Below are 15,459 nucleotides of genomic sequence, written 5' to 3'. Positions count from 1 at the left end.
AACTTAATTTCATTTGATTTATGTGGAGTTAGTTTGTAGCGCTTCAGGGGAGTGTAGTGATTTGGATTTATGTTAAAACGCTGGGGCTGTTTGTTATACGTATAATTGAATAGGGATAGAATTCTCCACTTGTATATAATCTGCAGTTATACCTTTGTGCGTACTGATAAAGTTCGGGATAAAATATTTTTATTAGTTTCTACCTCAACTTGAACTGGAGACATGAAAATATGTTTTTTTTTTTAAATTCAATTATTATTTTTAGATGTTAACTGAGAAATGTATGTTGCATAAAGAACGCATCGGGAACCATTATTCTGCATAGGATACCTAACTAAATTTCAATGTCTACGAAAAAAGCATTTTACTGGTGCAGATTTATTCTCACATCTTTATTAGAAAATTTTGAATTATTCTTTCTTGATATGTAATACAAATTAGATTTTCGCATACAAGTGTTTAATGTAACATGTAGTACAAAGAGGGAACAACTATCATTATTATTATTATTATTATTATTATTATTATTATTATTATTATTATTATTATTATTATTATTATTATTATTATTATTATTATTATTATTATTATTATTATTATTATTATTATTATTATTCGAAAATAAACGTATTGAATAATTTCTATCACACTTTTCTTTGTGCGCTTTATAGACGTGTCGAATGTTATTAAGAGCCATAGCTAAAATCAATGTGCATCAGAAAAAATAGCAATAATAGCAATTAAATAAAGTTGCTAATTGACTTTTGCTCTGTAAGAAATCAAACGATAATTTCGAGGGTCATTGGAATTTGGATTTCTCCATGGGGACGATAAATTATTTTTTTTCATATATTTCTGCACCAAAATAACAAATAAATATTGCCTTGTGGTGTATTATTATTTATTTAATACTTTTACCGACTGTGAACGAGCCACTGACAAAAACTTGCAGCGCCATAAGCCGCCCCTGATCCAGAGCAGATTTGTCATTGTTTATTTTACTTGGTTACTTATTAGTTAGTATTTTCTGACTGTGACAAAGCCAAATATTAACGCTGCTTGGGCCGCATACTGTCCTTGGACAAAAATAAGGGAGTAGACAATATAGAGGTTCTAGTGATGTAGAAATACACAACCTGTCCTAACAGGAGAAAAACTTTTTTTTCCGCAGAGAAAACATTGTGGTTACACGTTTCTTTTATTTTTATACGATGAATTAAATACAATAAAAATAAACCGAGATTGATTTGCATTGATTATTTTTTCTTAATCATGCTGTATAGCAGCAATTACCAGGGCTACTAGTACCATCTCTTGCCCCAAGACAGAGAAGAGGTTCACCTTCCATGTGGTTTGTTTATCTCCAAATTTTTAATTTTTCCACTTACATTCCTTTGCTTTTCACTGCTTCATATATGCAAAATGTACTTACCTAAATTTAAGTTCACACCGAAATCTGCAACAATGTTATATCTTTAGTAGTCCAAGTTACATGTTTACTATTATTCTAGAGTTCAATACTTGGGAATTATTGAATATATATTAGAAGCAAATACAGTCAGATACTTTCGGGTCAAAGTAATAGGGAAAAAATAAAGAAAACTTATGTTATGCATCCAAAAGTAAATTTTCCTACTGTTAACTAATGAAATAAATGTGATAGCAAAATGAATTTGTCGAGCTTGCTGATTTAGTAAAATAAACTTAGGCATGGCAGTGATTGTTCCACTTATCTAAAATTTTCATTAAAGCTCAGATTATGTGAGTTATAAATTTTTAAGCTGCGAGCACAGATTCGAAACGTGAAATATTTTTATTTAAAAACTGAATCAGTTTTCTTTTTCTTCATTAGTAGCCATGATACATTTATTGCAGATGGCCGGCAACTACCAGTAAATCAAAGGCAGCGCGTTTTTCCAAACGGAACTTTGCATATTTCCGAAATGCAGTCAGGTGTTGATGATGGCTTATACGGCTGCGAAGTAATTTATGGACAAGGAGTTCCAGCATCAAGGACTTTTTCAATAATAATTAGAAGTAAGCATGTTAAACGAATCTTCAAATTTGAAAACTGATCATAGGGTAATATATGTTAGAATATACAATATTTCAAGTATGAACTTTTTGTTCGTTAACGTTCAAAGACTTGAATTTGTTTAAAATACTTGTACCAGAAATTAATTGTTAATGTTGATAAATTATATTCTATTTCGTTCAATAAAATGTTTTAAGATTCGGAAATTCGACAAAAGTCATTTTTTTCTTTGCAAAGTTTCTTTTTTAGACATAAAATTGCATTTTTGCTCACTTACCCTCAGCATGGATCTGATCTTTTAATGCTGCTTTGGTTCGATGCATTATCATTAAAATGTTTATTTACAAAATTTTACCGATATTTTTAACGCAGTAAGACCAAATTTAAGTGAATAATGCATCTTTAACAAATGCCGAATTATCACGACACGGAACAGGGCAACACGGTGCTAACCAATACGACAATATTACGTATGAATGATTTTAATGTAATGCGTACAATTCAAAAGAACTGGAATTTATTGTATGTACTAGCTGTAATCAGTATACAAATGTTCTGTTTAATCATTTTCTTTCTATAATGTAATGTGCGCAAAAACCTTGCAATGTAATGCACTTTTTGTTATAAAACCAGCATCAAGATGAAACAACGGGTTATGGTATTCGAGCCACTAATGTAGAAGAGGCGTCATAATGGTAATAACTGGTGTCAAAAATTCCATTTAACTTCCAACTAGAAAATATCATAATAAAATTTACTCTGAATAAATTAAAGCTCAAACATTCTTTTGAAATTATCATACGACCAACTAAATAAAGCATTCCCTACTTACAGTTTATTTATTTTTTATCGATTTTAATTGTTATGAGTGGAGTTATTGAACTTAAAATCAATGGTTTTATTTTGATATAACCTAAAGAGTTACTTTTAAAGCTGAACACTTTATAAATTTATCATTTATCTTCAAACCAACATTACTTCAGATGTCTCTAAGTTTGGGATTGAGGTAATCTCTTGCAATTACACCTATTTTTGTTTTATTACATTATATATATATATATATATATATATATATATATATATATATATATATATATATATATATATATATATATATATATATATATATATATATATATATTAGGGTGGTCCTTATTTATATGGGAAAATATTTTTTTCGGAATTTAACAGGTGACGCCCCCTAGTTTTGTGACACTATAATAAAAAGTAATCTGTGCAAAATTTGAACTCAATCAGTCAATAATAACACGTGCCCCTAGGACGTTAACACTTTTGATAATTTTCATACAAATCTTCGAGTTTTAACTTCAGAAATCGTACATTGTTTCTCTTAGGTTTGCAAAATATTTTTACAGTGAGGAAACACTAAACTTAATCGTTTTAAATACTTCATATCATTTAAAGATTTTACATTGAAGCAGAATGAAATAGTGCTTTAGAAACTTTACCTTAATCTCTTTTCTCAATGTATCTCAATCGTGTGCATTTTTTTCCCGATAGTCTTAGACTGTCTGTAAAATAAATTGCTTTTGTGACTCATATTTGGTAAATTGATTGTGAAATTCTTCAATTAATTGTGCTCTTTTTTCAGTTGTATCATTCACAACTTTCAGCATCTCAACGATATCTCTTCCCTTTAAATATTAGCTTCCTTCCTTTTGCCATAAATCGGGATAAAATAGAAAAACATCTTTTGGTGTTTGTAACTTATCAAACAGTTTTATTCACTTGTAATTGATTGTATAAAGGGGAAGATCTTTACTAAAAAAAGTGCTCCAAATCATCTACTGTTATCTGAAATTTTTAGTAAGTCATCAGACACGTCATCCTTTTCAGCAAGCATTTTTTGGAGTAGTCTTTTCCTATCTTCAAACTTAATTACTTCATCCAATACGGACAAAGCTACTAGTTCATCCCCTAAACACCATAAGCGATTTATGAATTTTCCAATCACTGCCTCTGCTGCATGTTTGTCATCATTTTGTTCACTGCTAGTTTTTTGGACACATTGTATTATTTAAAAGAGCCTCGATTGGGTTGCTGCGATAAACCATATCTTCATAATACAGCATTTAACTGTAAAACAGCATTTAAGGCTTTCTCTTCATGTAGTGTCAATCTAAATTGCTTCCTAAATGTATAAAATTTCAAACAATAAATTCCTTTTGCCATCCATCTTGGTCAGGGATGAGCTCCAAGTTGACGAAAATATATCCTTGTAGGAGAAACTTCACCAAATTTACTTTACAAATTATAAGAATTATCTGTAATCTTTCTCAATTCCGCTTTTTACGAACAACAATGTGTCATCAACTTCGTCTTTTAGAATTTAATTGGTGTGTGTACTTGATTCAAATGTTATAAGTTCTGAATGATGGAGATTTTTCCACAAAAGTTTGAAGCGCAAAATTTTGAATGGAATATCAGGTCTAGAACTAAGAAAGGCGAGAACTTCTTTAAAGACACACTCTGCAGTAAGATATCAAATGCATGATGATGGCAATCCAAATGTAATATATCACCGTTCAGCTTTAGCTGTAAAAAACTGCATGCACAATTTATCCGGTCGGTATTGCAAGCCGTTGTAATAAACACTACAGCTTGAACAGTTAGCAATAAAGAGCAATCATCTAAGATATCATACACAACTGAAGAAATATTTCAGGAATTCCGAGTAGCTGTTCAACATTGGGACCTGAAGCTATCACGGTAAGCCTATCGGCATTTTTTTCCCAGTTACATCTGGATGTAGCTTTGTATCCCAGTGAATAACTAAAAAATCTAAAACTAAATTCATGAAATTTGAGTTTACCTCTCGAAGATTTTCTCTTGCTCTCTTAAGGGATGTAAGATTGATCACAAGGTCATTTGGATTAAAATTTACTGCATCCACATAGGCTATTCATATATGAACAGCATCTTTGTTCCTAATATGACATTTGTTTAACGGGCGAGTTCAAGCTTTTCTGCGTTGTTGTAGACCAGATATGGAAAAAAGCTTCAACAGGTTAGGATAGATACCCATTTCGGTTTCTAAATCTTGTGAATTGCAAGAAAAATTTGATAATAATAAAGTACTATGTACTGAAATAGAAGAAAATCAATTTAAAGTATAGATTATTACATTATTCCGATATGGAATTTTTTAAATTTATATTTTAGATATGGAAAATCCGGTATATTTTTATATTAAAGTAATGGAGAATTTTTCAAAATTTATATTTTAAGAATTAAAAATTGCACAAACATTTAAGCATACTTATAGCAAAAGAACAGCGAATTAAAACATAGTTGTCATTATTTATATTTATCGCATTGAAACCTAGCGACCCTATTTGCCACACCTATTTTCAGGAAATTTTGTAAATCAACACCCCTGGGCCAAAGCCTGGAGGAGGAAATATGTTGTTCTCAAAGATCATTAATTAATGGCCTAGACCATTCATTAATTACCTTTAGAATCCCTTGTGTCCATCTTGTTGGAAAGAAATTTTCCCCTGCCGCTGAGTTTGAAAGGAACGCAGAATAGCGTTATGCCTGACCCAAGGCCATTGGTGTATATGTACCCTTTGTAACATGTAAAATTTTACAGAATGAAAGTGAGAGAATGGTCGGTCTGGAAGTAGCAACATCTACTGAGGTTCAAAATTACTTTACATATGAAACGTAAGAATATTTTTACATAAAAATGAGAAAATCCGCATTTTTTTCTTCGAAACTCAAAAAAAGGGTGCCCTAGGGGCACGGGTTAATATTCACGGATTGACTTAAAATTTTGCATGGATCATTTATTTGTATAATGGAACAAATTGAGGGGGCGTTGCATAAAATATCTACAACTTCAAAAATAAGGACCACCCTAATATATATATATATATTTCTGTAAAAACTTATTATGCTGTCTAATGTACTTTTGCAAATCATTTAATTCTTTTCAAGGGTAACACTTTTGCGACTGTCATTAAAGAATCAATTGCAAATATCTCACCCGGGGAAAGGGGTGTTGCGCACAACATCCCTTATATATAAAAGGACATTTAGTGTTGGCAATACTATTTAAATCAAGGATTTGGGGGATAAGTCCCCCCCTCGATTCCTTGGGTTCCCCCTTGCGTGGAGCATTCAAATTTACAATATCGGCATGTATACACACTGAAATTATGTATCGTTGATTTTACATCTTTTCAGCTCCTCCAGTTGTTAACAATTTCAGCTTCCCTGCCAATCTTCATGAAGGTATGAGGACTGCTGTTACGTGTATTGTTATAACGGGTGATCCACCAATTACAACTAGATGGTTGAAAGAAGGGCTTCCAATAGATGAAGAGGACTTAGATGGAAGCATTATTTACGCAGGAAATGGATTTATATCAACACTTTCTTTTAACAATTTGGCTTATAAGCACAATGGAAATTATTCCTGCCTAGCAACAAATGATGTCGGTACTGGAACTTCCAATGCAAGAATGATCGTGAAAGGTGAGTTGCTTCAAATCGCTTACCACTAAGACGAAGTATTTAGTTTTTATAGTACATTACAGCCAGAGAGAGCACACTTGCTGGAAGATCGTTAAAAGGGATGCTCTGCGTATTGTTTTTTTTTTTTTCAATATACTAAACCGTTTTAATTTGTCATTTTGATCTCAGATAATTGAATAATCCCCTTGTTAGAATGCTTCTTTTTTGTCAAAAATCGGCTCAACTGTAAGTAACTAAACCTACAGCAGTAGCGTACCACTAACTAAATTTACATCATTAGCTGTGTAAACATGCTATTTAAGCCTTTTTTTTCTTTTAAGATAAATATAGTGGTGTTACCCGGCATTTTAAAATAAACTTTGATTTATTTTAAAATTTAGGGTAAAGTTAAAGCAAGCTTGCGCCAAATAAGGTAACCATGAGGTTCATAGCTTAATATCTCCCTCAGTTATGATTTAAAAGGCCCCAAAATTTGCACATTCATCAGATACTTCATAAAAAAAAACAATAAAATAATAATTCCAATTGAAAATTTGAATACAAGAAAACGTCAATATCAATTTAAAAAAAAAAATACTTAACATGAATATGAAAACAGATTAAATCACATTTGATAAACTCAAAATCATTACTAAAATTTCTTATTTACTTCAATGGAAAGGAGAAAGATTAGTCTTTACATTCGGGATTCATTTATTATGGAGTTTTTTTTTTTTTTAGGTCACTCCTGCGCACAGTTTTTGCACATATGTGCTGCGTATAATGTCTTTCAATGCGAATAGTTGCCGTATTAGGCTATATCTACTTTTCTAGGTTTTCAAATCAAATAAAAAAAGACGAAAAACAAACGATATTTTTCTTTCTCAATACATCAACTACATAAATTAAGCTTCAAGAACAATAAAAAAATCTTTTTACACTGGAAAACTTCGATAAACCATGAAAAAAAACAAAAAAAACTGTAAAATATGATTTAACTTAGACGTTTTTCTAAAATACATTTTGTACACATCGTATTGAATACCTCAAAAATAAAAAATAAAAATTAAAGTATATAGCAATAAATAGAGAAACACATACATAAATAAATAAGTTAATAAATATAAGAACAAAAATAAATACAATGCATTGCAATACGAAAAAAATGCAGTTATTGATTGCTAAAGATTTGACTTTTTCTTTTACTTTCAATACAATAAAAACTCTTACAGGCTTAAAACTTTTGCATAGTAGGAAATTTAAACTTGATAGTTAAAACTTACTAAGAATTTCAATAAAATTCAAAGACTTTTTCAAAGAAACTCAAAAAACCTTAAGTATAATTTTAGCTTAAAAAGTGAAAGCATTCAGAATTATCTGCAACCCTCCCCTTAAAAAAACTGAAAAGGGATTTTTTTTAAATACAAAAAAATTGTTTTTGTCATTCATGGTCTTATTGTTACATTCAAGGTCCCACATTTTTAATTTGTTCGTTAACGGCTAATCAGTTTGCATGAAAAATAAATTCATTTTTAATACATATTTCCATAAAGATACATTGTATTAATCTGTTTTTGTTCACTAATTCCGACTTTCATTTATTTATTTATTTTTTTCATTTTCTTTCGACTTTGTTTTTGCTTAACATACTCGATTATATTTCTCACTAATGTTGTTTTCCCTAAACTGCCAACGCAAAAAAAAAAAAAAAAAAAACAATAAAGATTAAAAAATGAATTTTGAGAATGAGGGGAGAGGGTTGCATTGTTTTTTTTTTTTTTTGTATCTATTTAATTCTGAATGTTTTCATTAATGGTAAATTTTAAAAGTTTCTTTTTTTTTGTAAATTGTCTTTTGCTTCCTACGTGTACTTCTTAAATTATGAATACTTCCCCTAATACTTTCAATTGTTATGCATAAAATATTGAGTGTACTATAATAAATGTATAGAAGGGAAAAATGTATTATCGAAATTAAGTCGTGTTATATCCACAATTCAAAACTTTTTGTATCATATGCTTAATTTTTTCGAATAAATTAAGTTATGTTTAGAAAGATATAATTTCCCATTGGATATACTATTTTTGACAAAAAATTGCATTTATCCTTATGCAACTAACTATTTTGCGTACTTTTCTAGAAGTCAGGTTGCATCGTTCGAAAAGTTCATTACTTATCTTATTTTGAAACTGATCACAATTTGTTCATTAACTTTTTAATACAAAATAAGCAATTTGTACTTTATGACAGTTGGAAACATTTTTGAAATGAAACAAAATTAAAGTTATAAAGCATTCGAAAACTTTAAAAATGAGTTTAGCTTGAGACACATGAAATAGAAACGGAAAATAAATAAGTTAATAAATATAAGAACAAAAATAAATACAATGCATTGCAATACGAAAAAAATGCAGTTATTGATTGCTAAAGATTTGACTTTTTCTTTTACTTTCAATACAATAAAAACTCTTACAGGCTTAAAACTTTTGCATAGTAGGAAATTTAAACTTGATAGTTAAAACTTACTAAGAATTTCAATAAAATTCAAAGACTTTTTCAAAGAAACTCAAAAAACCTTAAGTATAATTTTAGCTTAAAAAGTGAAAGCATTCAGAATTATCTGCAACCCTCCCCTTAAAAAAACTGAAAAGGGATTTTTTTTAAATACAAAAAAATTGTTTTTGTCATTCATGGTCTTATTGTTACATTCAAGGTCCCACATTTTTAATTTGTTCGTTAACGGCTAATCAGTTTGCATGAAAAATAAATTCATTTTTAATACATATTTCCATAAAGATACATTGTATTAATCTGTTTTTGTTCACTAATTCCGACTTTCATTTATTTATTTATTTTTTTCATTTTCTTTCGACTTTGTTTTTGCTTAACATACTCGATTATATTTCTCACTAATGTTGTTTTCCCTAAACTGCCAACGCAAAAAAAAAAAAAAAAAAAAAAACAATAAAGATTAAAAAATGAATTTTGAGAATGAGGGGAGAGGGTTGCATTGTTTTTTTTTTTTTTTGTATCTATTTAATTCTGAATGTTTTCATTAATGGTAAATTTTAAAAGTTTCTTTTTTTTTTGTAAATTGTCTTTTGCTTCCTACGTGTACTTCTTAAATTATGAATATTTCCCCTAATACTTTCAATTGTTATGCATAAAATATTGAGTGTACTATAATAAATGTATAGAAGGGAAAAATGTATTATCGAAATTAAGTCGTGTTATATCCACAATTCAAAACTTTTTGTATCATATGCTTAATTTTTTCGAATAAATTAAGTTATGTTTAGAAAGATATAATTCCCCATTGGATATACTATTTTTGACAAAAAATTGCATTTATCCTTATGCAACTAACTATTTTGCGTACTTTTCTAGAAGTCAGGTTGCATCGTTTGAAAAGTTCATTACTTATCTTATTTTGAAACTGATCACAATTTGTTCATTAACTTTTTAATACAAAATAAGCAATTTGTACTTTATGACAGTTGGAAACATTTTTGAAATGAAACAAAATTAAAGTTATAAAGCATTCGAAAACTTTAAAAATGAGTTTAGCTTGAGACACATGAAATAGAAACGGGAAAAACACGTCCTAAATATGAGAAATATTTGAAAAATAAACTTGGAAATCTTCGTTACTTTAGAATTAAGCGGTTCTATGAATCAAAGTTCAATAATAATAAAGTAAAGCAGGAAAAAAAAAGTAATTTTCTTTTCCAGATCACGCGCTTCCTTTGACGCAATGTGAATTGATTCATGCTCAAATCCTCACTCCCTACTGCTTATTAAAGAAAGATTTATTGCGCTGTCGTTTGGGGTACATCTGAATATGTGCGCTCTTTTCATTTAAAAAGTTATCGAAATCGTCACTCATTTCATTGGCGAACGTAAACGAAATTCTTCTCTTTGAGCAGGGTATTTTTAGTCATTGATTTTTCCACTCTATACCTCCCAATCATGTCGTTTTAGAAGTATTCATTTTTAACGATTCAGTAGTGCTTCTCCTTTTATGAACATTGGGGGAGAAAAAATAATATCCATGATAAATGTTGAATAGTTATTGGATGAAGTGTTTCGTGAAAGTTTATATTTTTTATTTGTATTTAAACGATTTTTGGTTTATTTGTATGCAATTAAAGTGCTGAATGTTTATTAGTTATATGCTGCGCAAAAACTAATTTCTAGTAAGTCTTTTAGTTTATTTTTATTTCAATATTTTATTTTTAAATTTTGATCACAATGCTCATTCAGACTGTAATCGAAACACTTACGTACTGCGCACAGTTTTAAATTCTAATTACGAAGCAAAATTGAAATGCAAATTCAAAAAAATATTAATTAAAGGTAACCTAAGTTAAAAATAGTTTTTTTTTTTTCGTTTTTTTTAACCCTTGGTAAAACTCAGAATTTTTTAAAATTTATTTCCGGATTTTTGCCATTATTAAGCAGATATTTGATTTAAAAGATTTTTTTTTAAATAACAGTTGATTGCCTGATTAGTATTACTATTTTATTTGTTACTGAAAATATTATCGCTTCCATGTATCTTCTAGTTTTAAGCAACATTTTTTTTTTGTAATAGCATCGTAGTTTGATAAGATTTTTATCCTTACATATATTTTTAGTTTAATTCCACTTTTTTGTACTGAATGAAGTAGGAAAAAATAATATTATTATGACTAGCATAAATAATTCTAGCCGTAGTTAATTGGTGTAAAATTGCACCCAATAAGATTTGACAAATGTTTGAGGATACAAGAAAAAAAGTTACAGTAACAAGAAAACGTGAAATAGAGCCAAAATACACATTATAACTGGAAGGTTTTATTTTTCTTCCTTTTTTTTATCAGAATAATTTAACTTCAAGTATTAAAAAATAAATAAATAAAAATAAAAACATGCTGAAAAGGATAAGACACCATAAATATCAGGTTGCATGAGTAGTACTATCTGTTTTTTATAGTTATCTAGAAAGATAAATTTTGTTTTAGTGCCCCCAAGATGGATATTGGAACCCAGGGACACCTCTGCTATTGCAGGGAAACCTTCACGAATCGATTGCCAAGCTGATGGGGTTCCGCAGCCCCATGTCCGGTGGAAAATGTCCACAAGTAAGTATTTTCCTTTTAAAATGACCTGTAAATTTTACACTAAAATTCACCTTTGAGAATTACTGTAAATCAGGAGAAAACTTTATATTTTTATGAAAGTAGCATTTTACCTTATACGAAAGAACTAATGGTGGTTTAATCTCATACTAACTGGTTTTAACACAAGAATTGCGAGGATCTTCGTGTACCTAGAAGTTCGGCAGGGGTCACTTAGACCACCGAAAAAGAATTTTCCATAGTTCCCTGCATAATGTTATTAAATTGTAAAAAATAGTTAAAAATAACTTATTTATAATAATTGAAATTTTTTAAAATGATTCAAGTAATTAGAAGATTATAGAATTAGGTATTTTTAAAAAGTTTAACATGTCCTGAAAGTAACTAGCGCTGTGTCATTTGCATGAAGTTACATGTCAGAAACTAGCAAGTGATGCCCCTTTTTACGTACAAAAACTTACAAATGCTTTAAGTTCTTGCAATGATACGTTTCAAGAGATATTTTTAAGACTTTTGCTCTGTAAATATATTTGCACTTCCTTTTCTTCAAAATGAAACCTGTCTATACATTCTATGTATAACCTTTTAGGGTTTAAAAAAATTGTATTTTCTTAAAAACTTTATAATATATTCCAGAACAGAAACGTTTGGGAAAATTTTTGGAAGGATTAAGCTTTGTTTTTTGGAAAATATAGCGGATCAATTAGCAAAAATAGTTTGCTTTGGGGTCTAAATGATACCTATTATAGTTCTAGTGTCAAAAAAGATGTCTTAAACCAATATCATCTGTTATATTATTTGGTGTTACTTATGAATGATGTCCTTGTATCGAGGCAAAATTCATAATAAAACTAATTGTCACAGATTTTAAGCAATTTTATTTTTTAATGAAAAATATAAACTTATCTATTTGTTATTTCTGAAACAAATAAATAAATAAATAAATGAACATGCCGTTGGATGTACATTAATGATGACACAAATTTTGAGCATGAAAACAGAAATTATTTATCTTGTTAATTGCAAAACTATATGTCATACAGATATTCTACCTATTTACAAACATTGGATGTTTTTTTAATAATGCAATATTTTCTTTACTGATCAATCTTTTCTGAATTCACTTCGTAATTTTTTACGACTCAAATTATCTTTTCTAACTTCAAAAGGAGAGAATTAATGTATTTATAATATCTTTGCATGAAAGGGAGAGAAAATCAATTACGCCATCTATTGCCAGAGTTAATGATCTACTCTTTGTTTGGTTTTTTTTCTGTAACTCTTAGAAGAAATGTGCCACGCAATCATTTAACGATTCGTTGATGTTCTGATAATGACAGACTGCTCCATTGGAATGATTTATGAGCTCCAAAAAAGAGTTTCAGTCGAAAGCAAAGTAATGGTTTACTCTAAGAATTTCTTCAATGCTAATAATAGCAAAGGATACATGCAATGTTGTTCACATTTTGTAGCCGTGTACTTCCAAATGGTTATTTTTTAAAGGAACTGTTCATTTCTTCTTTCTTTTTATGTCTTTTATTTTTCAACATTATTGGTCATTGTTTTATCTTGTGTGCCGATATTAATACAATTTTCACGTATTATAGATGTTATTGGAAATAAAAAAGGTAAAATTAAATAACATTTTCATAATTTGATGGTTATATCGATCTATGTCTTTTTTTCGATCCCTACTAGAAATAGAGACCAAATTGGGATCCATATGTGAAAACTGCGTCACTCTCTTCCTCGAACCTCCATTCCGTAGCCGTCACTGTAAGTTTAGTACAAAGGTTACGGCAACTTAAGAATCACAGTGTCAGGCAACGTCACAAATTGACGTCTAGATACTCTCACGAAGAAGCCAGTCCCAAATTTATCGTCACAGCGATGCCACAGTGAAGCCTTATAAAAAATCACAGATGTGTAATTTGTGAGACGTTACGATTCTGTCACTTTGTGAGTCGGATACATTCCGATAACGAGTTGGACTTTTGTTCGCTTGGCAAAGTGCAACAACTCGACCCATCGCTCAAGAGCAAAATAGACTCAACAAGTCATTGGAAACCTTCTGCAAAAAAAATTGAGCTATGACGCGGCTAGTGACGACCCTAATTGCGAAATTGTTGAAGTTACATTTCAAAAACATGTGTTTTGACTGATATTTTTAATATCAATGTAGATAAAAGGAAACATTAAAAATAAATAAAAGCATCTTTTAGTGTAGAAAAAAGTCGTTTTTTATTTTAAAAGTGGTCTAAGACATGTACAAAAACCACTGTTAATAATACGTATACAGTAAAACCTGGCTACAACAATACTGTTGGGACAAAAAAAAAATATCGTAATAGATAAGTTATCGTTACAGACAGTTTGATTATTCATCATAACATTTTGCTGGGGCTAAAAAAAAATATTGTTATAGGCAGGTTATCGTTATAGACAGTATCGTTATACACATGTTTCACTGTATATAGATACATTACATATTGCAAATGTACGTGTTAGCACATGTGACGCTTGTGAAGAAACACACTATTCAAGACGCTACCTTCAACTCAAATCAACTGACTGCACAAACCGAGTCACGGTTACCAGTCGCTCTTGACGTAAACAATTTGGTCCAGGGCCTAGGATGTTACATTGCATGCTGAGTTGTTCATGGTGTGAGGTCATGACTGAAGTAAGGTATTTTTGGCAGTCGCTTGACCCTTTGAATCTCAGAATGTTGACTTTCTGTTTCTTAACGGATTCCAAACAGGAATATTTCACGCGTACTGCTCTAACTACCAATCTGGGTTCAAGTTACCTGAAATCCCGTCGTGCTCCCATAAGAAGGTTAGAAACCTTTTCACATTAACCTCTTGACCGCCAGTGAAATCCCTACCAATGAACTTCCCATTTATACATTTTGTATGCGGTACTCTGAACATCAGCTATCCCATTAATATCGCTATCCCATGAATTTTGACACCTCAGTATTTGATGCTCGTGATTTCACAGTAGTCTTTAAAAGCGTCTCTTGCCTATGAGTCCAAAAACTGCAAGAAATGAAAAAAAAAAAAAAACAGTGCAACAACGTTTGCCACAAGTTCAAGGAACTTGAATAAAACCGTGTATTTTGTAAGTACAATTCCTATTTACGCTTCAATTAACAATAATAAGCATTTCAAATATTTCAGATTCTCCACCAGATGATTTTAAAACAATTGTAAGCAGCTCTCATGTTCATATTCTTGTCAATGGGTCTTTGAATTTTAGAAGTGTTGAAGCTTTGGATGAGGGTTCGTATCTTTGTGAAGCCAATAATGGAGTTGGTCTAGGATTGAGCACAGTCGTTCGACTTACAGTTCACAGTACGTATTTACTGATTAATAATACATTTAATTGAATGTTTGTGTAAGAGGTTGTGCTTGTTCGCGTGTGTCTCTGTACACGTGTATTACCATGACTTACAAAGACCTATACAAACAACTATGAAGTTCTTACATTGAAGCTTTCTGATGTCACAATATTACATAAACTTTCTGTTTAAAATATATCAATTAAGGCGTGTGGATTTACCCACACAAGTTTCTAAAAAAGTAAATTTTATCAACTCTATTATATTTTGCAAGTTTATCACCAAAATATAAAGTATATCTTGAACTTGATAATCAAGTTTATCTAATAGTTTATGATAAAATGCACCTAGAAATAGCATTGTTTTTTTCAGAAGATGGGTAAAATAAGTAAAGATTATTACGAAATGAAATAATATATTGCTGAATGAGTTCATTCTTTTGACTAGTTTTGTTCAAATCAAAAGTATAGATTGCACAATTT

At 29.9% G+C, this 15,459-nt stretch overlaps 1 protein-coding gene across 1 annotated transcript in view; it reads left to right on the top strand.

Annotated features, from left to right (window-relative positions):
• The window catches only part of LOC129222094 (cell adhesion molecule Dscam2-like), a 100,914-nt gene that overhangs the window by 30,171 nt on the left and 55,284 nt on the right, over nt 1–15,459 (top strand). Inside the window, exons 6-9 of the mRNA XM_054856530.1 lie at nt 1,876–2,037; nt 6,245–6,535; nt 11,518–11,637; nt 14,817–14,990. Of these exons, the coding sequence (XP_054712505.1) occupies nt 1,876–2,037; nt 6,245–6,535; nt 11,518–11,637; nt 14,817–14,990 (747 nt within the window). The remainder of the gene's footprint in view (nt 1–1,875; nt 2,038–6,244; nt 6,536–11,517; nt 11,638–14,816; nt 14,991–15,459) is intronic.

The sequence above is a fragment of the Uloborus diversus genome, chromosome 5, assembly GCF_026930045.1.
Source record: "Uloborus diversus isolate 005 chromosome 5, Udiv.v.3.1, whole genome shotgun sequence".
Lineage (NCBI taxonomy): Eukaryota > Metazoa > Arthropoda > Arachnida > Araneae > Uloboridae > Uloborus > Uloborus diversus.
This window is presented reverse-complemented; position numbering and strand designations above follow the sequence as displayed.